Source organism: Cygnus olor, chromosome 1 (genome assembly GCF_009769625.2).
Source record: "Cygnus olor isolate bCygOlo1 chromosome 1, bCygOlo1.pri.v2, whole genome shotgun sequence".
Classification (NCBI taxonomy): domain Eukaryota; kingdom Metazoa; phylum Chordata; class Aves; order Anseriformes; family Anatidae; genus Cygnus; species Cygnus olor.
In genome coordinates, this window is record NC_049169.1 from 45,134,497 (window position 1) to 45,159,731 (window position 25,235).

Genomic DNA, 25,235 nt, shown 5'->3' on the forward strand with positions numbered 1-25,235 from the left:
AAAAAGCCAGCTGCATCCTGAGCTGCATCAAATGCAGCAGGGTCAGGGGGTTGAGGGAAGTGGTTCTCCCCCTCTGCTCCACTATTGTGAGACCCCACCTGGAACCCTGTGTTCAGCTCTGGGGCCCCCAGTACAAGAAGGACACAGAAGTGTTAGAGCAAGTCCAGAGGAGGGCCACAAAGATGATCAAAGGGCTGGAGCACCTGTTCTACAAAGACAGGCTGAGGGAGCTGGAGTTGTTCAGCCTGGAGGAGAGAAGGCCCCAGAGAGACCTTACAGCAGCCTTCCAGTGCCTAAAGGAGCCTACAGGAAAGCTGGGGGGGGGGCTCTGTGTCAGGGAGTGCAGTGACAGGACAAGGGGTAATGGCTTGTTTAAAGCCATTAAAAGAGGGTAAAAGCCAGTAGAAGTGGGCAGATTTAGATTAGAGGTTAGAAAGAAATTCTTCACTGTGAGGGTGGTGAGGCCCTGGCACAGGCTGCCCAGAGAAGCTGTGGATGCCCCAGCCCTGGAGGTGCTCAAGGCCAGGCTGGATGGGGCTTTGGGCAACCTGGCCTGGTGGGAGGTGTCCCTGCCCATGGCAGGGGGGTTGGAACTGGATGGGCTTTAAGGCCCCTTCCAACCTAAAGCATTCTGTGATTCTAGGAGTCATTTTTATAGGAAACCTGTGTTAAATAAATATATAAATAAATATCTCTTAAGTATAAAGCAAATACAAACCTCTGGCATTTGCCAGGATTCTAACATACCTTACAAGGAGAAGCCAAAAGCCTAACAGCTCACTTCCACACATGTGCTACAGCACAAGTTCAAGAGTTCTGATGTGTAAGACTGGGGGTTTATGTGCTAGGTCCCCTGGAAGCTTAGAGGCTGTCAGCTTAGAGGAGTGGGCAGAATTGCGGAGGATGAAGATGATACCAGAGCTGAGCTGCGTAGGACTAATCACCTCTGTAAAATCTGAGCTGGGCAGGAATCAGATGTAGTTAAATATGCTAATCATTTTTTCTCCCGAAGACATACAACAGTCCTGAATGGAGGCGCTCCAACCTGCCAGTAACATCAACCTGTCTATACCATATTGTTTCCTCCTTTCAGACCCCAACGTACGCAATAGATTGATCTATTCAGACTTCATTCACACCCAAAGCGAAGACACCAATATAGAATCATAGAATCATTTAGGTTGGAAAAGACCCTTAAGATCATAAAGTCCAGCCATCACCTAGTAAAGTCCACCTCTAAAACGTGTCCCTAAGCACCACATCCACACAGCTCTTAAATACCCCCAGGGATGGTGACTCCACCACATCCCTGAGCAAAGCATTGCCCCTTACCAATAAAAGAACATATCACTAAAGCTGCAGGATGGGATTAAAGAACCAGATGGTAATAGGCATGAGAAATAAAGACTTTTAGGGGACATCATATCGCAGTGGAGGGTACAGAGAAGATGGGGGTCAGACTTTTCTGAGAGGGGAATCAGTGCCAAGAGGCAACAGACACAATTTGAAGCACTGGAAATTCCAGCTAGACATGAGGGAAAATGTTTTTCACTATGAGGGTTGTCAAGCACTGGAAGAAGCTGCCCAGCGAGGCTGTGGCTCTCCATCCATCCATAGCCTGACTAGACACAGCCCTCTGCCACCTGGGCTAAGGAGGAGGGGTTGGTCCAGATGTCCTCCAGAGGCCCCTTCCAACCCAAGTCACTCTGTGGTTCTTTGTATACTACCTGCCACTCGCTATGGCAGTCACCCTGAGAAATATCATTGTGTTGTATATTTTATTTATTTTCCCCAAAAAATATCCAAGTATAAATCTCAATGCAGGAAACACAAGCTTATGTTACAGCAATGCTATTACGTGCCACCAGCATGTGCAGTCACATATTAACAAGTTAAGGCTGGTTATGCTGACAGCGGGAAGCAGCAAGAATCTGCAGGCTGTTTTCCAAAGACATGGTTGTCACCACACAATCACCAAACCAAACAGGCATGGTGGGGACACATGGACCATAGCAGTAGCAGAAGTAACTCAGATTACAAGCAGAAGAGTTTTCTCCTACATCTGTGATGGAGATTCCTTCATCTCTGTGCACTTTGGTGCCCTGGGGAAGCTGGTCCCCTGAGCCTGCTCCCAGCACCCCACGTGGGATTCCTTCCAGTTACAATGGTTATTGCTGACGGATCAACAACCTAAGTAAGGTCTGCAGATTCCCTCTGCTGGCTAGGGACAGAGAGGCACTGTCAGAAGACAATTCATCCCATTAAACTTAGATGCCTCTCTTCTAGTAACGTTCATTTGATTGACTTTAAAGTGTCACAGGAATGAGGTGAATCATGGCCTAGAGGTGCCTGTTTCTTCCCTTTGGCCAGAAAGAGGTTTAAGTCTGAACGGTGAGCATTGCCATTAAAGACTTTTAAGGTGGGGGTGATAAGCCTCAGCCCAAAGGATGCCTGATAGTGGCAGAGGGCCCACATCAGGGATGCCTTCTCCTGTGGCCTGGTGAGCAGCCAGGATGGGGGAAAGGAACAGCTTTGCTCCAGCTTAACAGTTGTTCCTCAGGGTCCCCAAGGATCAGTGCAAGGAAGGAAAGTGAGCAGCCTTCCCAGGCATTTCTTGGGCTTTCCCAAAGCAGAATTATGTTCTTCCTAGAGCTGGGCAAGCAGGAGTAGGGTGGAGAACAATGATTCCCTCAAGGTCACCAGTGGCACTGGGGGCAGAGCTAGGAAGAGAAGGACACTGTCATTCTCTTGCTTCAGCCTCTAAGAGGTGCCAGCTCAAGTTCAAATGACGGGAACAGCAGACACACTTTTCAGACCTCAGCTTGAGAGACAAGTTCACCTTCAGGCAAGGTGCTTATATCCTTGTATCAGCACCTATCTCCGAGTCTCTTTCTGAGCTTGCTTTATCACTGCTTTCTTGTCCAGCAGCCTTCAGTTCATCCATTTTCTTGCTGCCAGGTAGTCTTTTGGGGCAAGCTGGGAGATACCGAAACCAAGAGACAGCACAGTATTTGGTGCCTATGCCAAATGGAAGATCGTAGACCTTGGAAATGAGCTGAGAGTTGCCCACCTCTCCCCTGTGGCTATGCTTCCATGCCAGGAGTCCCCGCTCCTCCTGTGTTCCTGTGAAAGCAAAAGTAAGATGCTTGTGTTTTGACCCCTGAAATGGGTGTTCTGGACATGCAACTGCCTTGTGCACTCCACACCTGGCTCTCAAATCCCAGCAGACCCACTATAACATACAAATCCCTTGCACTTAAACATTTCTCGCTCCAAAAGTCTTCACAAAAATCAGCTAATGAGCTGCTAGACAATACCAGTCTTCCTGCAATGGCTTCCAGGTAAGCAGTCTTCTCCACTGCTTTTTTAGGTTTTCACAGACCATGGGGGATGCGAGAACCATTCAAGGGGTATCAAAAAGTGCTAGAAAAGCAAGGCAGGGTGTTAACTGCTCAGATACTGTGGGGTGAGGGAATAAGGTTTAGCTAGCAATTACTAACTGCCTGTAATTGTTGCAGCAGCTGAGTCCCTCTTGGGAAAGGGAGTGAACACATCTGTAAATTCTGTAAATTCTGCCCAGAGGAGCTGAAGTTCAAGGGTACAATAAAATTAATGAGCCAAAAGGATATTGGCTTTTCAGTAATTCCGAGTCAGTAAAAGAGCCTGGTTAACAGAGTGCCCTTCCTGTTCTGTTTTTGCATCAAACCTGAGATTTTCCTCTCCTATTCTTACATCATTCCTCCCCAGGCTTGATGAAAATCATAGGGTCTTTGCTGGCTGGGAGGGCCAGCTGCAGGTCCTATATCCTAACTTTGGTCATCAGCCTTTCCTGCTGCTTTCCACTGCTGTGATACAAATTCAGCCTTAATTTCAGCAGCTCTCATAAGCAGGCACATGTTAGCACGTTGTCTAGAACTAGGGAAGAAATATTTCTTCCAGTGTCCCTGCAGTTGCCTTCCTCTCTCCTTTCAACATGACTCTAGGCTAGCATTTTCCGTAAAAGACATTTTTCCTAAATAAATTTTTCCTTAAACTGTATTGATCTTGAAAAACAAGTCATTTTCTTACAGGCTGCCCTTTTGCAACCAGAGACCATGGCATTGATGGGCTCCCTGTCTCTCCTGTTCCTCACCCATCTCCAGGAGGAGTTCAGTGATGTGGTGTTTCATGGTTGCTTTCACAACTCTTACCCATAGAGCAGTGGTAATGAAGACAAAAAATGCTAGTAAACAAATCCTAGGGCAGGCTTGAACAAGTAGCTTAGTTCATTTCAGCAAATCCTACCTGGAATGGTGTTATCCAGGATAAACCCCAGCAGTCCACCCACAAACATGCCAGTGGTAAGGAGCACTTGGATCACCTGGTCCAGCTGGATGATACCTAGCAGAAAAACAAAGCTTTGGATAGTGGTGCAAAGAGACATATATTCAACCAGCAGCACAGCGGGTGCCAAGAGGCTGCAAGCTGTATGCTTGTTTAGGCAAGACTTGCAAATCCCAAAGCACAGCCTGAGATTTGGCAATGGGAGAGAGGTTGACCTCACTGCCAGTTTCAAACCTTTCATTTTATTCTGCATAATTATTCACCGACCCAGCTGCAAGTGAGCAGCAGACGACTCAGAAATAAGTTGCAGATCACAGCACTATCCCCCCCCCCCAAATCCTTCTTCTACTCCAAAATGGTTCTGAATCTCCATGATATAATGCCAAGCAGTTCCCTACAAGAAAATGAGCTGCAGTTCCCAAAGAAATATTGGGAAATTTAGCATGAGATTTCACCACAACTAAATGGATGTGTGTGATGTCTCTCTGTGAGGGCTAATACACACAAGAAAAACAGCCCGGTGACACGGAGCATCTGACAGACTGTCTACAGAGCATGAGATCTGTGGGCCCAGCTTTTTCAACAGCCCACCCAGCATGCCATATATACCTTAAGAGATGACACTATAGCCTTTCTGACAAAGATGTGAATCACATGAGACACAAGGAAGGGGGAACTGTTGGAGGACCAGAAATCTCAGTACAGTGAACTTAGAAGAGGAGCCTGCTCCTGTGTTTTATTGTGTGTGTGAGCATGTAAGAAAGCCTCATTCATGGAGATCATGATCAGGATTCAGCCCTAGAGTATTCTCCTACCCAAGTACTCATCCCAGGTACATGTCCCAGGGAAGGGATCTGCAGTGCTTAGCCCAACAGGAATCTGACAAGGTGCAGTCACCGGTATTTCCACAGCAGAGCTGTGTGTCAGACCAGAGGACAAGAACAGCACTCCCAGAAAGCAACAGTCATCAGTCAAAGCACAGCTTTCAGAGATTTGTATGGAAAAAAATGCTTTTAAAAAATTCTCTGGATCAGTCTGTGCTTCAGTTCTATGCTACAGAAAATGTTTCTAAAATAACAATGTGCTATCACTTCTTACCTGTTTCTAGCAGCGCACTATTTTTGTTTGCCCAGTTGGGAACTGTGAGGCCAGCAAATACAGAGAATCCAAATATAAAGATGTTTCTGGAGGAGTTCATATCCGTGTACTGCACAGAGAAATTGTATACATTACTATTTGCCATTTGGAATTACCAAAATCCGTGGATTGCTGTTGTGTTAGTGAGCCATGCTCAGATGTACAATACAAACCCAATGGCAGGTGTTAGAACAGGAAGTTCTGCTTAAAGCTGAACCAAAATTAGCAAATGCTTTCAAAACCGTGTATGGCATACACCAGCATTTTTATAGGGCAGATGCAGTCAGATGGCAAAGCACTCCGTGATCTCCAGCTGAGACGCTGGGAAAAGCCGTGATTCAGCCATCAGCGCTGAACAAACCGCTGGAAGAGTTGGAAATGAAACCCTTTTACTGAAGCCTCCTGCCCAGCTTGTGTCCTCTAGTCGAAGGGCTGTCCCCTAAATATACATTACTATAGGACATGGAGAAATATCATCTATAGGCGCAGTGACAGAAATGCCTCCCTTGCTCATAACACCTTCCTTGAGATAAACCATGTGACTGGGACGAGCAGCCCTGACACCACTGGGGCATTAGTCATCCTGCTGCCCCAGCTGATAGCAAGCCTTTTCCCAACCAGGAACCTGTCTGGGATTTAGTTTGTGTGTGTGTGTGCCCTCATCTTCACCCAAGGAACTGCCAGTACAAATGTTTGCATTTGCTGCAGCACAGCTACGTCTGACTTAGGCTGGTAAGAATCTGGCCTGAAGCCAAAGTCATCTACCCTAGGGATGAAACAGCATGCACACAGCTGATACCTGCAAATTGGAAATCCCCACTGCTGTGATAATGCCAAACATCACGAGGAACATGCCTCCGATGACAGGGGTGGGTATGCTGGCAAACATCGCCCCGACTTTCCCGAAGACGCCGCTGAGGAGCATGGTGCAGGCACCGGCAACGATCACCATGCGGCTCCCGACCTGGGGCAAGAGGAAGAGGAGGCAGTCATGCGCTGGCACAGCGAGGCAGGGGGTGGCAGCACCAGTCAGTGTGGACCTGCTGGGCAGGGCTTGCACCTCTGAGCGAAGCACTCGGTGTTGCCTTCAGTTCCAAGGTTCAGACGCAGCTGCTGATGAGCTGGGAAGTTCTTACCGTGTGGAAAGTCCCTGTAGCTGCAGACTAGGAAATGTTTATCATAATAGGCACTCCAAGAACAATCAGGGATCCCCACGTATGTACTTTATGTTATCTTCTTCCTTGTTGCTGCCAGGACTTAAATATTTTGCTGTGAAACAAAAGGCTTATTAATAATTTAAGAGCACAGTAATCCCCGCACACCGCTTTGCTTTCTCTCCGGCCCAGAAATGTCCTGGCATACCCCCAGGCTGGCGCTGCAACCACCCAGTTAATTCACTGGACAACGCTTCCACCAGGGGTTAGATTTCCATCTAAAAATGGCTTTCAACTAGATGTCCTGCACCAAGTCATCCATTCCCAGAGGACAAAGGTGGGAGGGCAGAGCTGGCCACACTGGCTGCTTCCATCCTGAGCTCTTGGATCTAATACATCCTTTCCATGGTCAACTACAGAAGTGGGGAAGTCTCTTGGTCTGCCCCCTACCCGTCATCACCCATCTAGCTTCAATAAAAGCAGCTCTCTCTCATTTTTTCCCTACGAAGATCCAGGGGGTCATTCTTAGTCTGGCACTACAACTAAAACAGGATGAAGCACCAAGCCATGCCTTTCATTCAGAGTTGTTAGAGTATGTGAATAGGGAAGAGAGCATCTGCCAAACAAAGGGATGAAAGAGACATTTACAGATTGCAGAAATTAAACAGAAAAGCGGAACTATTTATTAGACTTTCAATTCAAGATAGGCCTTGCCACACCAAAACTTGGACAGCTTAAAGAATCACCTTAAGATTTACAGTTTTCAAGTCATAGGCTGAGAAATTCTGTAATCCTCTGCAAACAATTTATAATTCAATTAATTATTTTAATCCTTCCATTGAAATATCTGAAGAATGTCACTTTTCTTTCAAGGGCATTTTACAAATGCTTTCAACAGCAACATTCCCAGTAACTAGTAGTGTCCCTTTTAAAATATCTTTAAAAATACTTTAAAGGCACATATTTATGAAATACTAAGTATTACTTAATTGTGAAAGATAAATGAATGAGATTTGGTGGGGAGTTTCAAAATAAAATCATGCATTGCCTTCAGGTGCACTTTTTATATTCTTTGGCTTAAAACCTTGGGACACCATTACCATCAAAACAGTAATTTAATAAAAGCCAGAAGAGCTATTTGTTCCAGGATTAGAATAAAGCTTCAGATTCTTAAATTGCCAAAATTGTGAAATGTCAAATTACCCAATATATGGAGTTGGCCTTAAAGGCAAATTAACTAATCCACTGATACCACAACTGAGAGCATCTGCTTCTAAAGCCTCTAGATTAGAGTTTGTTTCAATTATGTCAGGAAAACAAGAAAATTGGTTGATTGAAGAAACCACACAGTTCTCTGCTACATATATGGTGATTCTGAGATCTTTACCCCTCCTTAAAATCCTCCTCTTATTTTCTGGACGTGAGAGCTCAGTACTGGCATGCTGGGCTTGATCCAGTAGCTTAAATACAGGTGTCTGGTGCCATTTAAGTTGTTGGATCTTGGCAGTTTTTGGCAGCTTCTTTGCTTTACCTGACAGCCCCTGTGTATATCTGAAATATCCAAATACATTTCAGGTGGTGCTGGACACCTGTGTTCAAGCAAAGGAAACAAGTCCCTTGTGTTTCTTTTTGTGATGGAAAAATATATTTCCCATGTAAAAACCAAATGAAATGGAATCTGCCTTGTGCTCTCAGCATCACCACCTATCCCAGTCAGAGTTGGATTTAAGACTGAGATGAGACTTCTGGTTTCGTAAGTCTGAACAAGGTGAGCAGAGGTGGGATCTAAGGGAACTCTCTCTGCTGAATCAGCATGGATGGCATGTCTGTCTGAAGGGCTTGGGGTACATGGGGAGAAGGCATGTCCTACAATCTGATAATTATGGGTCTGGTCACTTCTGCATTACGATCACATCAGCAAACCACATGTCATGAAAGAACAGGCTCAGGTGTATGGTCAGTATGCACCAACCACATAGTGACAAGGTCAAACACTGTAAAAAATGGTTATTGTGACTGAGGTTTATAAAATCCAGTGAAATAACTAATATTATAGAGTGTGAGCCATAAGTCAACTTCTGCATTCATTTACAGACTCACAGCTCTGCTGACATGACATAGCTTGTTTGACAATGATTTTAAAATGTTTTCAAGTGGTTGCTGGATGTACCCATCCTCTGGCTATAAGTCCTAGTGAAAATCTATGATCTGATTGTTAAGCTTATCTATCTCTGGAAATTCCTCTTCCTTATAAGAACAATAAGATACTCAAGGAATTCACAAAACTTTATAGAGAGGTAAAAACATAGAGTATTTGGCTATTTATCACATTTTATATCACATCACTGTATTTATCATATTTTATAATCTCAAAGAAATGGTCTACCTTTCACATGACTGCCATCCTCCTCTCCTCTCCTCTCCTCTCCTCTCCTCTCCTCTCCTCTCCTCTCCTCTCCTCTCCTCCTCTCCTCTCCTCTCCTCTCCTCTCCTCTCCTCTCCTCTCCTCTCCTCTCCATAAATATCTAAAGGAAGATGGATAGACAGACAGACAGGTAGGTAGAGAGATAGTCTTTGATAAATTCAGTCCTTAGGACATTTCCAGAGTAGGTCAGTAAAATACTGCCTTTCAGTCTTCCAGGAGCCTAAGTCAGGAGCCACGAGCGACAGCAGCTTGTACTTCTCCCATATACAGACTATGAGCAGCAAAAGAGGGACTGACAACCCGTGCTATGGGTTTCGTAGCACCCTGAGGTGGTCAACAAGTGCCTGTAGGCAGCAGGCACATTTTCAGGTGGCAGTCCCTGCAGAGGTGGGCTAAGATCGCTTCCCAGCTCCAGTCCATACCCCCACACAACACACCCGTAAATGCACCGGGGAGGAGCTGCAGGAGGCTGAGAGCACCGCAGTCACCCTGCCGCACGAGGCTCACCTTGGTGATGCCCAGGGCCCCCACGTTCTCGCTGTAGGACGTGGTGCCATTCCCCGTTCCCCAGGCCCCGGCCAGGAGGCAGCCGATGCCCTCCACCCCGATCCCGCGGCTGACGGCGTGCTTCGGCGGCGGCGGGGCACCAGACAGGCGGGCGCAGGCGTAGTAATCCCCCATGGACTCCAGCATGGAGGAGATCACCCCGGCGAGGATGCCGAATATCCCAGCCAAGCTGACAGTTGGCACTCCCCACTGGCCTGCAAATACAGAGCTCGATTCAGGCTCAGTTTACACTGAAATCTACTGAGGGGAAAGAACGATAAGGGTATTTGTGGGTATTTGCCTCATTTTTGGCACTTGTGGTGGCCATGAACCAGGTGGGGAGCAGCAGCGAGAGATGGGGGAGAGAAGTGCGGGGCCACGCCATGGTACCTGGGTAAGGGATCCGGAACCAGGGAGCCCGAGACAAAACGTCCCCGCGCGTGTCAGTCCGTGCCAGGTAGCCGTAGGCGGCAGGGTCCACAGGGAGGACGTCGGTCACTGTCAGCACGTAGCAGAGCAGCCAGCTCAGGGACAGCCCCAGCAGCACCTGCCCGTCACATTCAGCAGTCTGGTTAGGGCACACCTGCGTCGCTGGTGAGGTTGGGCAGGGTCTGGAACGAGCCCAGCCCCTTCCCCATGCACATGTGTGCGTGCACGTGGGATGGAGGGAGAGGGACAGCACAGCAAGGGTCCCAGCGGCCCTCCCTCCCACCCCGTGAGCAGGGCGGTTGGGATCTTCTTCCCTTTTCCCCTTCTCCCCTTCTCCCTGCTGTCCCCTCGCAGCATAGCCTGTGCCAGGAAGTGTTCAGTCCACTTGAAGTGAGTGGAAACAGCCCCAGCAGTCTGGGCTGGGTGATGCTGGTCCCTCCGCCATGCCGCACAGGTGGCCAGGAACCCAAACGTACCGGGAAGATCTGGAAGAGGTAGACAGGGGAGAAGTGGCACTTCTTGCCTCTCTGGTACGACGGCAGTGGTACAGGGATGTCCTTCAGGTACTGAGAGAACAGAACTATGAAAAAAATAGTCCTGGGAGGAGGGAAAACCAGACCATGAGACAAAATGGGTGCCCAGCTGCCCACCTGTCCCCATGCTAACTGAAGGCCTGGCTACCCAAAGATCCAGGACTCCAGAGGATCTCAAAAACAGGCTCTCTGCACCGAAGGGTGGCTCCAGCAAGGCTGGGGCAGAATGAGCTTTCGGTCATACTCTACCAAGGGCTTGTTCTGATGGCTACAAGGTGCAGCCCCTCTCCCATCCCTCATGTGGGATTGAACCTCTTGGCAACAGCAGCACAGAGCTGCACAAAGACACACTACAGCATACAGCCAAAAGTTACCAATTATAATTCAAAGCACTCACTGAGTGACTGGACACAGAACGTCGGAGGGGGAACCAGTTTCCATTCCTGGTTTCTAAAGCTGCAGAGCCCAGACCAACTGCATCAGTGCACATTTTGTGCATTTGCACAAAGGGGCTCAGCACCCTGATGAATCACTGCCGAGCACTCGTCTATCTTTGGTAGGTGTCACTGCTTATTATTCAGGTTGCCTGACACATTCCATTAACAGATGCTATTTTCAGCTGCTTATAATTCTGCCTAACTTTACCCATTCAGGATGAAAATTTCCATGGAAAACATCTGCCTTGGGCCAAATATTTCTGAAGAAATATATCCTAAACCTATTTAGAAGAGTGATGTTCAGGAAATAGACATAGTATAGCCTGCGTTGAGAAGGTCATTATGCCTTGAGCAGTGGTAAGGTCTGCCTGTGACCTGCAGCAGAGATTTGAGGTTTAGTAAAATTTGTTCTATGGGGAGATACGTATTGCTCTTTTTCACAAAACTCTGCTCACGTATGATCAGTCTGTAACAACGATCATTCATCCCAGGTCCCAAGTACTCGGCATAAACATCTCTGATTTTAGCATTTGCAGGCACTAAAGATTGGGAGCTTTTTTCAGGAATATGTCCGGGCCTTGCCAACTGATGAACTGTGTATGTACCATCACCATGTGAGCAAGTGAGCACACACTAACCCAGTTTCTCAAGGCAACAATGGGTATCGCCCATTATGGGGGCTCTGGGATGTGGTGGGGGCTGGACAGCAGGGCTGAGACCACAGGACTCATGTCTTCTACCAACTCTACCACGTCCCTCTCCCTTTCCCTAATGGCATCAATGGAGAATGGAGGAGGCAGCAAAAGAGGACACAACCCACATGGCTCGGAGCACAATGATCAGGCTGGGGCAAAGGAGTGAGTCGTGAAAGAAAGGACTGGGATCAGGGAACAGAACAAGCCAGAGATGTGGTGGAAGAAACAATGCTGAAAGGGAAGCTGGAGAGCACGGAGACAGGAAGGGTTTGGGGTCTTATGGTGTGCTGGTGGAAGAGATCAGTCAGGTGGGGAACTGGAGGTGGAGAAGGGAGGTAGCATTTGGGGCCTGGGAGTGCAGGTGTGGGCAGGCAGAACAGAACCAGCAGTGCCAGGAGGAGTGGAGCTGGGAGCAGAAGCCCAGTCTGGGGCTGGATCATGACCCTACAACAGTACGTTGCCTTCCCAGGGCTGCATTCAGACCTGACCCCTGAGTCACCAAAGACAGCTCTGAAAGCACTAGCAAACTGTTGGGAGTCCTTACGGAGGATAACAACCTGCTGCTGCTATATGCTAGCCTGAGCTTAACTCTGTATTATGGATCTGAAAGTGCTAAACCTGCAGGCGAACCATGCAGTGGACCTTTTATTTTTTGAAATTGTTTCTGAAGTACCAACAAATTTCTGCCACCAAGCACACTTGTACACTCATGCACAAAGGCACACACACAAATAGCCTTGAAAGAAAGCTCTTAATGGTGCAAAGCCACATGCAGACATTTCCAGAGCCCCCCAGGCGCTCTGTGGAGAAAACAATTCCTCCTCTTGTTGTGAAAACAAGACATGAAGCAGCAGAAGGAATACCTAAGCCTGGGTGCTCAACTTCGTTGTTTTAGGAATGTCTTTTTAATATAAGTAATGGGTGTGTAAGATAGTGTGCATGGACAAATACAACAGAGAGGCCTTCAGCAATGACTCACAGGAAAGACTTGTTTCTCTATTGACCTATGAACTTTGGGTTTTCATTATATCAGATGCTTTAAAATCAATTTTTGGTTTTGCTTTGTTGCTGGTGTTGCTGAGGTCTCTAAGTTCTTCTGGAGGTAACTATGCCATGCTGGTGTCTTGCACAAGCCTGCTGGATGTTAGTGCTCAACAAATAAACCTTGAACTCAAGAGATCCCTGCTACCAATTGTAACATCTGATTTCAAATTTGAGGTAGGCGGTTTGTGTACACTCAGCTTTCCCAAGGGGAAGTGAGACTTACATGAAGGCTATGCCCCAGTGCTGCCCAGCATCATTTCCAGCTGAGTCAAAGAGAGGTAGTGCAACCAAGGTGATGGTGGGGGCAATTGTCAGGGGCCCAATGAATCTTATCAGAAATCCAATCAGGCCAGAAAATCCAACGAAGATTTGAAAGCAGGAAGCTACAATGATAGCTCCTTGTACCTGGAAAATTGGAGAAAAAGAGCAGAGGGTGAATGGAGCTCCAGCTGCTAAGCCTTTTTTTAGGTCAGTGCCAAACCAGTGTGAGAGCCAGGCTCAGACTCCACAGATGGACCAGTGCAGAGGCTCTCCTGCTAGCTGCAGCACGGCTCAGCTGAGTAGGACATGTGGGGAAGGACCACCAAAGTACCAGTACATCAACTCCCACCTTGGCTGAGGGATTTAGTCCTCACCAGGGCTAATTTTATTCCAGAGACTCCTCCGGCCTGTCCTTTGTGCCATCCAAGCATGCAGCAGCTTCCCTGCACCCTCTTTTTCTGCTCCCCCAAAATGCAGGAAAAAAGCTCTTGCTCTGAAAGTGGGAGTAGAGCCATGGCCTCCTCCCACCTCCCAGCTGGGAAGGGCTTGGGAAGTTTCAGCACACTTGTAGGACAGGAGGGTCATGACAGCCTCTGTTTTTTCTGAGTATCAGTTTCCCTCCAGGGACACAGTTATCACCCTGAACTTTTCTGTTTGACAATCACTGTTTAAGTAGCCAGTGATCTGTCCTGAAAAGCCATTTGCTGCTCATGTCACCTCCAGCTAGGGGACTCTAGGGTGAGGCTGCTCTCTGCCTTTGCAGATTTGGTGATAAACCAGGCTGAATCCCCTGCAGTGCTGAGCACCTTCTTTCATCCCAGTTCCAAAGGGAAAAGAAACACCGGGGGGCTGGGGATGAAGCACCCAGCCTAAAAGGAAAGATAGCAGCGTCCTTATGACAGAAGAGGTTTTATACATATCAGTAGGGATGGCACGCTGCTCTGCACAGCAAATACTTTGTGAGCTCACAACAATTCCCAAATACTTTGCAAAGCATCCCAGTGTAGAGATTGTCAGAGGCAAATTTAGTCACTTACCCTGATAAGGCAATAGATGTAAAATAAGACAATGAGATCTCTGACCCTTCCTCCTCTCTTTTGACTACCCAAGAATACATTTTACTGTAATATTTACAGTATGTTCTGCCCTTCCATCTCTTTTACTAGGTTTCATGTGCATAGACAAGGTCCTTTCATTAGAAACATCTTCCCTGTCTTCCTTCCCCAAGGTCAACCACACTTCATGGAAAAAGGATCTGTCTGCACCAGTGGAGACTTTGCAGGGACCATAATCAGCCACAGACTCTATGCCCCCAATTCAACAGCATCAAAACTCCTGTTGGAGAAGGACTCTTTATTGGAGAGGGACTCTTTATCAGGGAGTGTAGTTATTGGACAAGAAATAATGGTTTTAAACTAACAGATGGTAGATTTAAAGTAGATATAAGGAAGACATTTTTCACTCAGAGGGCGATGAGGCACTGGCATGGGTTGCCCAGAGAAGCTGTGGATGCCCCATACCTGGAGGTGCTCAAGGCCAGGCTGGATGGGGTTTTGGGCAGCCTGGTCTGGTGGGAGGTGTCCCTGCCCATGGCAGGGGGTTGGAACCATGTGATCCTTAAGGTCCCTTCCAACCCAAACTATTCTGTGATTCCATTCTACGAAAACACCAGAAAAGCTGTAACAGGGTGAGGGCTTAGTTCTGCTGTGGATGGAGCATTCCCAGCACTGATGTCCCTGCCATGTTGAGGTGCTTTTCTGAAAGCAAACAGCCTTGATGAAGAACAGGTGCCACTGGAAATGCAATATACCTCTCGCATCCGTGTCTGCCAGACTTCAATGAACTCTGGTGAAGAGGCATTCACCAGAGTGGCGTTCTGCGTCCAGGCAGGGCACTTCCACTTGGGGAGAGACAGCATGGCCAGGGTGGGGGTCAGGAATGCAAAAGTCCCTCCTTGAATAATAGGCAACCTGGAAGGAGAACAGTGGGGAAAGCTGAAAAGTGAGAATGCTGGAATTCCAGTTCCATAAGAGTGAGAGAAAGAAAAGCAAAATAATTAAAAAAAAAAAAAAGAAAAAAAATCAGTCTGCTCATGGCCACTGACAGTGTCTTTTGAACTGTGCTGGCAAGTCTCTATCACTAACAATGCTTGGGAATTGCTACCCATTGTACTTAAGAGCAACAACCACGATGGGGAAGCAGATTGGCTCTGGAGTCAAATTCTGCTTTAAGGAAAAATTGTCCTCCTAAGGTGTGACTAGGTCACAGGGCTGCATGCGGTAAAACAACAGCCAAAAGAACAAGCTGGAGGAGGAGAGAAGAGCAAGGAAGAAAGATGGTGAGACTCTGAAGAAAAGTTTAGCATTGACCTAGGCCCAAATCCCACCAATATCCAGTTGTTTCCTCTGTTCCCTTGAGATTCCTCATTTTTCTTCACAACCAGCTTACAAACACAGCACATATATATGCTGGCTGCTCCCCACTCCATAGCCATCCTCAGACTGGGGTCACTGGAAATTGTGACTCAGCTTTTACTAGACTTTTTTAAAGTTAACCCCTCTGCCCTGTTTCCACTGACACTAGAACGGAATGGACATAGCCAAGAATAGAGCTCAGAACAAGCCAAGAGAAGCCTCCAAGGCACCTTGGCTTCATTTGCTCAGAACGCATCCCTGGGAGCAGCTCCCAGAGCAACCTCTCCTTGCCCCAGAAACTCCTGTGGCACCTGCTCAGAAAAGCAGTGGGGCAGCGATCCACATGAATGTTTCTGCAGGGCACAAATTTCCCTGCATTTCCACCATTCACCAGAAAGCACAGGAAAATGAAAGGTGGCATAGCTGTAACAGCACAACTCCTCTGTCACCTAGAACAGATATTTATACCACTGCAACTACTCATGCCATGTATAACCAGAGCACTGTTAGAACTTAGCCAGTAAGTTATATTTGCACATCAATCATCCATGGAGTTACTTATCTATGGCATCCATCCAAACATGTTGCAGCCTTCAAAGAATTTTGCTGGGCAAGGCAAAAACAAACAAGCAAAAGTCACGGAGGGCCCAGCACCACCACTGTTGAATTAACAATAGCTATAAATAAATATATATATATATTTATATTTATATATATATTTATATATATATATATATATATATATAAATAGGAGTTTTTAGCTCCTGAGTTCCTGGTGCATCGCCCCTGAAGCTGTTTCACAGCTGGTGCTGGTGTGGGTGGGCTAGTTGGAATTTTGGAACAGGTTGACCAGAGAAGCTGTGGATGCCCCATCCCTGGAGGTATTCAAGGTCAGGCTGGATGAAGCCCTGGGCAACCTGATCTAGTGGGTGGCACCCCTGCCCATGGCAGGGGGGTTGGAACTAGATATTCTTTAAGGTCCCTTCCAACCCAAACCATTCTGTGATTCTATGATCCTATGACTAAGGGCAAGATGAGGTGATGCATATGGGGCACATGAAGTTTTTTGCAGCAGGGTTTACAAGATGGAAAGCTGCAGGTTTAGAGAAGATGTTATGCTCTAATCATCACTGCAGGATGCCCAAGCATCTGCTAAGGGGGCTCACCACAACGGCAAGTGACCTGTGCCTCCTCAGGAGCTGCTAGGGTAGTTTCTCTAGTGACCCATCACTGCGTTTTCATGCTTTGTCACACGACTGAGCTGCAGGTTACAGTGCGTCGGGATTTTCCCCTGGCTATTGCTTCAGCAGGACTGCTCCCAAATTGCACTCACTCTTGGAAGGAACCTCCTCTTTTCCATGGCCAGTTCCTATCTCTTTGTTCATGTGCCAGCATTACCTTTTAGCTGAAATTGTTTCTTCTTGCCTGATCCCCCCTCTTCTCTCCCAGACTAGTTGTAGGCTGCAGCCAGACCCTCTGAGCCACTGTTTGCCAAAGCTAAAGCAACCAATATCACTCACATTGCCTCTACAAGATGAACTGTCTCCCTTCCCCATATCGTGTTAATGGGTCATCTCTGTACCTCTTCTCACCTCTTCTCTAAACCAGTCTTTCTTAAATGTGGTCACCATGAGCTATGAAGAGCACTTAGCTGAGGGCTCCCCAGGGCCTAGGAGAGTAACATTGATGTTTTCCAGGAAAAAGCATCCCCTCAGCCTTGTATTTACTGTTTTCCCAACAGTCCTGTTGGTGATTCATGGTTATCAGCTACTAAAGGCTTTGAGAAAGCAGTAAAAGGAGGAAAAAAAAAGTGCTTCCAACTGTTTCCCCAGGCTTGGTTTTGATTACCATCCCTCCTCCAGCTGTGCCACAGGCTGAGTCCACCTTTCTGACAGGGAATGTCCTCATGCCTTGCAATTGGGGCTGGCAATAAGGTATTTGCATCCTCAGCACAGAATAAATAAATAAATAAATAAAAAGTAAGCTTATCTTACAGGAATAACTCCTCACTGCTTAATTTGATCTGTTGTTCCTTGCTTAGCTATTTAGCCACAGGAGAGGCTTCCTGCCACACTTTTCTCCTTGACTAACAGCAAGCAAGGCAAGTCACAGCCCTCAGGTATTCACCAAGTCATTTGGGGGTGGCCTGGGAGGACTCCGGTCTGAAATGGCCACCAAAACGGCCCCCACTATGGCCATGCACCCCAACCTGGATTTAACTGAACTCAGAAGAACCAGGTTGTCCCTCTTTAGTGGCCACGATGGCTTGGCCTGCATGGCATTGTACATCTCCAGACCCCTTCCTCCATGAATCCTGCAGCAACAAAGGAGAAGTGGGGTCACCTCTGGAGAGGGGGTCATCTACAGCCATTTCTTATGATAGACAGAGATGGGAAAGTTGCCCTGGGGAAAGATACAGGAAGTGTAAAAAACATTTTGTGATTTGCTGGTAGAAGATTTTTAAGCAGGTCATTCAGATTCGAAAGCCAAAGGATGTGTGACTTTTGTTCCTCCCTGTGTCCCTAAACGTGGCAGATGGGCTCCCATTTCTCCCAGTCATCCCCTGCCCTAGAGTTTCTCAAGGACTCTGTGTCCCAGGATGAGATCAAAAGGGACCTGCTGTAGCTGGAGGATCCCTGATAAGGAGGAGGCAGATACTGCTTACTGCATCTTTTAATGATTTATTATTTAGCATGGCCAATACCTTATGAGCCCAATGAAAAGTGCATCAATTACCAGGAGATGCAGAAGTCAAACAGTGAGGTAGCCATACAAAGCTGTCAGGTACAGCAATTGCAGTATGCTTTGGCGTGTGTCCTGACTGCCCAAGGGTAGCAAATGACCCTTGTTAATAGATAAACTCTACAGCAAGCTGGTTGCTGAGCATGTAGTAATTGCATCTATAAATTTTCTTGCATATTCCATTTCTTGCCTTTGGCCTACCTGACTCCAAAGAGGACTTGCAGCAGGGTGCAAATGCCTGAGACAAAGAAGATGGTGCTGATCAGGTGGCTCTGGGTGAGCAGGTCGTGCTGGAGGCAAAGCTCTCTGGAGAGGATCAGAGGGACGGCTACGAGACCTCCCATGGCTGTCAGGAAATGCTAGGAGCCACAGAGAAAGACTGGGTGAAGGAGGACACAGAACCAGCAATATATAATTACTGTGTTGCTGAGGGAAGTCTGAAAGTACCTCGCACTTTTGTGTTTGGGTGACACTAGTACTACCCATTCCCTCTTTTAAAAACTTTAATGGTCTGTTAAGGACTCTTCCAAAGTACCTACAAGAACTGCAATGCACTCACACAGATCTCTCCCACTTTCCATGCCCAAAGACATTTTGTAGTGCTCTGAACCCCCAAGATTGCTGTCAGATGCAACCAGTTTATCCACAGTCCTGCAAACAAAGCTGCTGGGGATGCTGTTCCAGGAAGTAGGGGACTTCCCAAGGAAGGGATCAGGTGAGGTGAGTGCAAATGTCTCTATTCATTTCATTTGCACCACAACTTATAACATAAAAAGTTAGCAAATCGGAGTTGTCCACTCTTTGCTATCAACTACTTTTCTCACACAGTGCAATTATGAATAGCCTTAAAAAATGGACACCAAAGAATGGAAAAATCAGGCATTGTGTTTTTCAGAAGAGTCACAGAGGTATTTCAATGATGACTTTTGCTTAATAACTAAATGTGCAAATAAATTTTTCAGATTTATTTTTGCTTAAATATTAACCTTATTTGTGCTGAGCAATGGACAAGGTAAGGTTACTTCAGCTGGTATCAATTCCTAGTTCTTACTCATAGTACAGGACTGCAGTGGTGGAATTGGTGGCACTCAGAAACTCACTGTGCTCATGAGAGGCATGCTTTATTAAAATTATGACTCAGATGTGTTCATAAAACCTTGTTTTTATACATTCTAACTCTGAGATGACCTTTGAAGGAAACAAAGTACAAGATGTCCACCAGGCTTCAAGCACGGTTCGTCGTTTCCTTAATCACTCCGAGATCTCTATTTTCTGAGGCTCCACACCCGGTGGCTTTGTGTGGCACTGAGGCATTTAACATGCCGGGGCATGGAGCGGCCAAAGCAGTGTGGACCCTTCTCATGCTTCCTCTGTCTAGCTTTTATTGCAGTGGGAAGGCAGAGGCTCAGACATCTTTAGCCATTTGACTGGCTTCAGCAGAGGTATCTGACCTGTTCTCATTAGCTATTTGGCTCTGGTCCTGGCACTCTGCCTTCCATCTGCACTTCAAGGGGCAGGGTGTAGCTGCAGGCACAAGGATAGCAATCAGTGCTCAGGCAGCCGTGGGAAGGACCTGAAGTCCACTGAGATCCAGCCCAGAACAGTTCCAGTCACACCTGGGGAACGTAAAGCACCCCCAAATTCGGGTTTTGCCACCATGAACTGTCTGAACAACTGTTAACCTTCCATCCCCCCCACCTTCTGCCTGCATCCCTGTCACACCTGAATGCCCAGCAGGATGCACAGGTACCAGGGGGGCACATCCGTGATGGTGTAGGCTAACTTGTTGTCCCGGCCCTTGACCCCGATTTTCTCTGGGCCCTGGGCAGCAGGATTGGGCAAGGAGCAGTGGTGGTTCCCATCTTCACCCTGGCAAACAGAGAGACCTTTCGTTAGCCACAGCTGCCTCTCCTGCAGCCATGCTCCATGTCTTGTGGCAAACCCATGTATGTAGTTTCAACAAGGCTAGAAGAAAGAAGAGCAACTGAGGGGAGATTAAAACAGAGGTAAAAACACCTAGGGAAGTTGTTTATATGCTTATATACACGTCTAGTCCAGGAGAAACATTTGAGGGCGTGTCAGCCTCAAAAAGACATCGGGACAAAGCATGTTAGTATCATTAATGCCTTGCTAAGGATGGAGAAACTGTGACCAGAAGCAAGAAGGAGTGTGCAGTGGATTAACGCATGAATCTTGCACTGTCCCCTGTTCTCTGGCCCACTTAAACATCTCTTTTGATAAAATACATTGAAACAATTTGACCCATTACAGAGTAGAAGCCTTTTTTGTATTCATTTCCTTCTCTTAAATCTTCTTTTCCTGATCTCACACACACCCTTACAAGTGTTCTGCCTCAATAAACACACCTGTGCTGGGTACAACCCAGGACTCCTCTCTAAAACGGAGGAACCAGGCGAAACCAAAGACCATGGCGTCCCGGCGTCCATTTCAAAGGCGCCAGCTGGCAGAAGCTGGGTGGGATGAGACCTCATCCCCAGCAGGGGCTACCAGGTGCTGCCCAGCTTGGCTGTCTGCCATGGGGACGGCACCCTGTGCCACAGCTGCGGGGCAAGGGAATACGTTGAGCACGGGGCAGCACTGGAGGTGGGGAAACAACCTGGGGACACGGGGCCTTGGGGAGGTGGTGGGTCTGGAACAGCTCCCCAGGAAGGCTTGGATCCCCTCGCAGGCAGCCAGAAGCCTCAGGGCTCCCCAGGGAGCTATACGCCTCACAGGGTTTGTTTGTACGGAGATGTGCTTTGCCAAGGAAAGCAAAATAGTGCTTTGCTTCAGTTGCCTCAGTTTTTAAGCTGAGTAAATGCCCCCAATTTTCTGCTGCTTCTTCCACCTCACCCTGACCTCTGTGCATACACGTGCACACACAAACACGCAGACACCCCATGCACAACTCCACGCACATCCCACCTGTGCATGCATACAACACCATGTGCACATGCACATGGCAGAGAAACCTGCTGTCAGGAGAAGCTCAACCACTTTGTCAGCACCAAACTTCTTTTTTTTTTTTTTTTAACCTTCAAGTCCTGCCAGAACGTGAAGACACTGAAAGGCCCAGCAAAGCAGGGTGTGTGCTCGTGGCCTACCTACTGCTGGAGCTAACACTATGGTCGGGGAACAGGGACTTAATGTTACATTCAGTTGTACATTTGCAGATGTGGCCAATTAACCCTGCAGGACAGCATCACTCGCTTGAAATCTCCAAGTTTCCAAGACCTGTGGCTGTCCCATTTAAGATCATGCTGTTAGAAATGTGCTATCTGATACCTCTTAAAACACAGGGTATTTACCCAGCCAAGGCAGGCTGGGGTCATCACACATCCTTCAAAACAGATAGGTGAGGGCAGGGTTAATTCAAACTGAGCTCAGGCATGAACTTCAAGAGCAAAAGGCGTTCCTCAATAACTCCCTATGGAGGCATTTTCATTTCAGAACAGGAGGGCCTGAGCTGTGGATTAACACAAAGTACAGCAAGGTATTTAAGACTGCTCATGCAGGGAGTTATTTGGGGACAGCTACTCCTGAATAACACCACGAGTAGATAATTCCTAAGCTAGGCGGACAGCAGTAAGCTCCTTTCCTTTCACTGCAACTTTTCCCATGTTAACCAGGAGGCACAGGGCAGCTGGGCAGAGCCTGTGCCAGTAACAGCCTCGCATGACCATCACGAGTGCCTGGCCTTCCCCGGGAGCTGGAGGAGAGCGAGCAGGGCTCAGCGGGAGAAGGATGAAGCAGAGATAACAGGACCAGGCAGGACAGGAGACAATGTCTGACTGAACAAGAGGTGATGGGCACAAACTGGAGCACAGGAGGTTCCACCTGAACATCAGGAAGCACTTCTTCACTGTGCGGGTGATGGAGCACTGGCACAGGCTGCCCAGAAAGTTTTTGGACTCTCCCTTCTTGGAGATCTTCAAAAACCACCTGGACGTGGTCCTGGGCAACCTGCTCTGGGTGGCCCTGCTTGAGCAGGGGTTGGAGCAGGTGGTCTCCAGAGGGCCCTGCCAGCCTCAGCCATCCCGTGATGCTGAGGCACTGGGAGGAGGAAGAGGCAGGAGCAGTCCGGGGCAGTGACAGGCCCTTGCAGGAGCTGCTGTAGCTGCTCCTGGTGGTTCTCAGCCTGGCTGCTCCCCTGAGGCCAAGGGCCCGCGATGCCCTCTGCGTACTGCATCAGGAAGGTGGTCAGAAACCGAACTGCTAGAACCACAGGCAGAAGATAGTGGTAATTCAAACTTCAGGCAGTCACAAGCCTGATCTGCATTATGGCAGAACAGGTAGAAATGGAGATCATTAACAATAGTGAAAGCAAGCCTCTGCATTGCTCCGAGTACCTCCCCGAGGCTCTGCCTGCAGCCGTTCACATAGCACTCCACCTCCACTGTTCGCAGCAAGCTCTCCAAGAGTTATCTGAGAAATGGGAGACTCGGACACCAGGAGATTAAATGACTCCTCCACAGTCCCCCAGCTGGGTGGTCTGTACCAAGGTATGGGACAGCTGCAGGACCCCACTCTTTGACCCTTGCTGTCAGAATATAAGCAGCTTTCCTTGTTTCTAATGGAGGTGACCTCTTCCATGAGATAGGAATGGGGCTGCTGTGCCCCAAGTCCTTGCCCTGTGGCTCTGTAATAGCCCCCAGTATTTCCCGTGCACTGCACACCCCTGAATTCACACATCATTTACAGCTTTTACTATCCCACTATAAATCTACAGGGTACTTTCCCATGCTGACTCCCCAAACCCTTTTTCACCCACCTCTCTAACAGTTAACCTCACTAGAAATAGATCCAGAAGACAAAGAAACACATTCTTCGGCATGCTAAATTTGTTTTGTAATTTTACTAGTTAATATATAAATGCCTCTATCCGGAGACACCTGCACCAGGATCCACCTGCTCTCTTCCTTTTCAATACAGTCACACTTGCACTGCCATTCACCTACTCTATCGTTTTAGAAATAATGGAGAGAAAAGAAGTGAGAAGGGCACCAGAGAGCAGAAACTGCACTGAGTCTGCAGCAGCAGCAAGCTTTAGTTAGGCTATCATTCCTCAGATTCCTGCTGATAAAAGAGCTGAGACAGACCTTTACCACACACAAGCATCCCTGCATACAGTCCAAACCCCCTGGCTGTCCCTTTCTCCTCCATTTGCAGGGATCACACCAATTTATGCAAGAATTACCCGTCAGAGAAGAGCAGACTCACCACAAAGCTGGGGTTATCTAGCCCGTTGAGCTCTCTATCTGACGAGGGGGTCATGCCTTCCACTTTTCTTCACCGACTGCCTTGAAAAAGAAAGAGGAGTAAGAAGAAGGAAGCCTCCCAAATTGCCACTCGTCCCGGTCAGTACAGCCCTAAAGAAACTGGGTGAGCAGATGCAGAAACTGGACGTCAGGAGTAAACCAGTGCTCAGTCCTAGGTCTTCATGTGAGCAGTATCGCAGAAGTGTTTTCTTTCCCTGGGCTTATATAAGTGACTCCTTTTCTCCAGCTGATTAGGGGATCGGCATTCAAACCAAACTGGAAAGCAGCCCTTCCCTGGGCTGAGTGAATCAGTAACTGACGACAGAAAAACTTCCTCTCTAGGTAAAGATGTGTGGGGGTATCAGAGAGGTGAGACATTTCCCTCTTTCCCTGGCACAGCCTTGAAACCTGTTGCTTCACTACTGATTCAACAGCAACTTGCATTTCCCAGGTGGGTTGGGTCTGTTTGAAGAGCTTTATGCCGGTCTTTAGAAAATTAAATTTCTAGATGGTTTCACTTATTCTGCATGTAAATCACTGTGTATTTTGGCTAAGGTACAAATGTAGTCATCTTGTACGATAATCCTATTACAGCGTGAAAAGAATTAGGCTTTTTACAGGGAAATTATTTAAGACAGAAACCAACAAGCAAGTCATCAGAAGACGACACCAGAAAGGTATAAAAAAATAAGATTTTAAAAGGACTACTTCAGGTCATCTGATTATCTCCATTCAACTAAGGATCCTAGATGAATGGGGATAATCAGATGACTTGAAGCACAGTTGCCCTTATTTTAATAAGCAGCAGTGTTAATTCTCTTATCAAGCTATCCTAGCTACCCCTCCCCAGCTCTCCTCAGATGAAGTACCTATTTAATTTAATGGCTCCCCAAGGCAGTGAACTTCCCAGACCAACTGCAGAGAGCTCCTGTGAAAAGGAGCTTGCTATTGCATGCACACAGTGATCACCCATTGGGAACATCTCCAGGTTTCCAGGCAGGAAGCAGCCTAACAGAAATAAGCTCTGTTCTCTGTTTCTTATGTAGAGCACTAATATTCTCAGGTCTTCTCCTCAGACCAGGACTGCATTATAGAGGAAGACAATCTTGCCCTAAACATCATCAGTGACACAACATCATCAGCTGCTATGAACAGCTAAAACTTAAGGCATCAAAATCATCAGGCATTTATGGCTTTGCCAGATCTCCTCTCTGAACCCCTAATATATATAGGGATCTCCCCATAATTTTAACTGCAGGGGGTGCATTTTCAGCCCCACTGATCTTGGCATGAGACTACACTTTTTCTGCAAGCTGTAAATGAGAACTCTTCCTGGTGAAACTAGCCTAGACACTTTTGCCCTCAACTCTATCGATTCCCATCAGAGGGAGAAGCACAAAGGTACTGTTTTATAGACTTGCTCATCTCTTGTTATCTAGTGCACTGTATGATTGCAGTTCATTGCATATACAAAGTTTCACATGGCACCATATATACTGATAGTGTCCATTACACAGTACTAGTGAGAATGCACTATTGCAAAGCTCCAAGAAAAGGAGCATTAGATTTTTTTTCATTCATTTTTTAAAAGTACTTTCCTGCTTGCATTTCTTGATGGATGGATGCAGTGCAGTTGTTGGAGCAGCCATCTAAATCTGTGTGTTCTGATATCCTCCATTCACCCTTCTCCATTCCATGAATTAGCCAGTCTCTGTGCCTCACAATCTCTCTCGTTGTGTTTTGTTTTGTTTTGTTTTGTTTTTTGTCAAGTTGTGGCACAATATTCCTCTGGGGTTACCCTGTCTTCCCAGTAAACTTTTAAAAGACCTTGCATCAA

The 25,235-nt window shown here is 47.3% G+C and overlaps 1 protein-coding gene across 1 annotated transcript; it reads right to left on the reverse strand.

The window, feature by feature from the left end:
- Window positions 1-1,782: 1,782 nt before the first annotated feature.
- Window positions 1,783-23,657, reverse strand: LOC121069667 (solute carrier family 23 member 1-like). The gene is made up of 12 exons (XM_040556060.1): window positions 23,361-23,657; window positions 19,863-20,009; window positions 18,342-18,499; window positions 14,795-14,954; window positions 12,947-13,128; window positions 10,491-10,611; window positions 9,976-10,132; window positions 9,547-9,800; window positions 6,260-6,424; window positions 5,422-5,530; window positions 4,285-4,380; window positions 1,783-3,123 (listed from the first exon to the last, which is right to left on the reverse strand). Exons 1-12 carry the CDS (start codon window positions 23,412-23,414, stop codon window positions 2,855-2,857), a joined length of 1,872 nt encoding a protein of 623 aa, XP_040411994.1. The 5' UTR covers window positions 23,415-23,657; the 3' UTR covers window positions 1,783-2,854.
- Window positions 23,658-25,235: the final 1,578 nt, after the last annotated feature.

What these genes read in the sequence shown, in the direction of transcription:
- LOC121069667 (XM_040556060.1), bottom strand. Translation starts at nt 23,414, where the DNA reads ATGACCCCCTCGTCAGATAGAGAGCTCAACGGGCTAGATAACCCCAGC. An exon ending in GTTCCGGATCCCTTACCCAG is followed by an intron (nt 9,801 to 9,975) that starts GTACCATGGCGT and finishes CTGTATTTGCAG; the next exon opens with GCCAGTGGGGAGTGCCAACT. An exon ending in CCTGGATAACACCATTCCAG is followed by an intron (nt 3,124 to 4,284) that starts GTAGGATTTGCT and finishes TTGCTTTCACAG; the next exon opens with GAACACAGGAGGAGCGGGGA.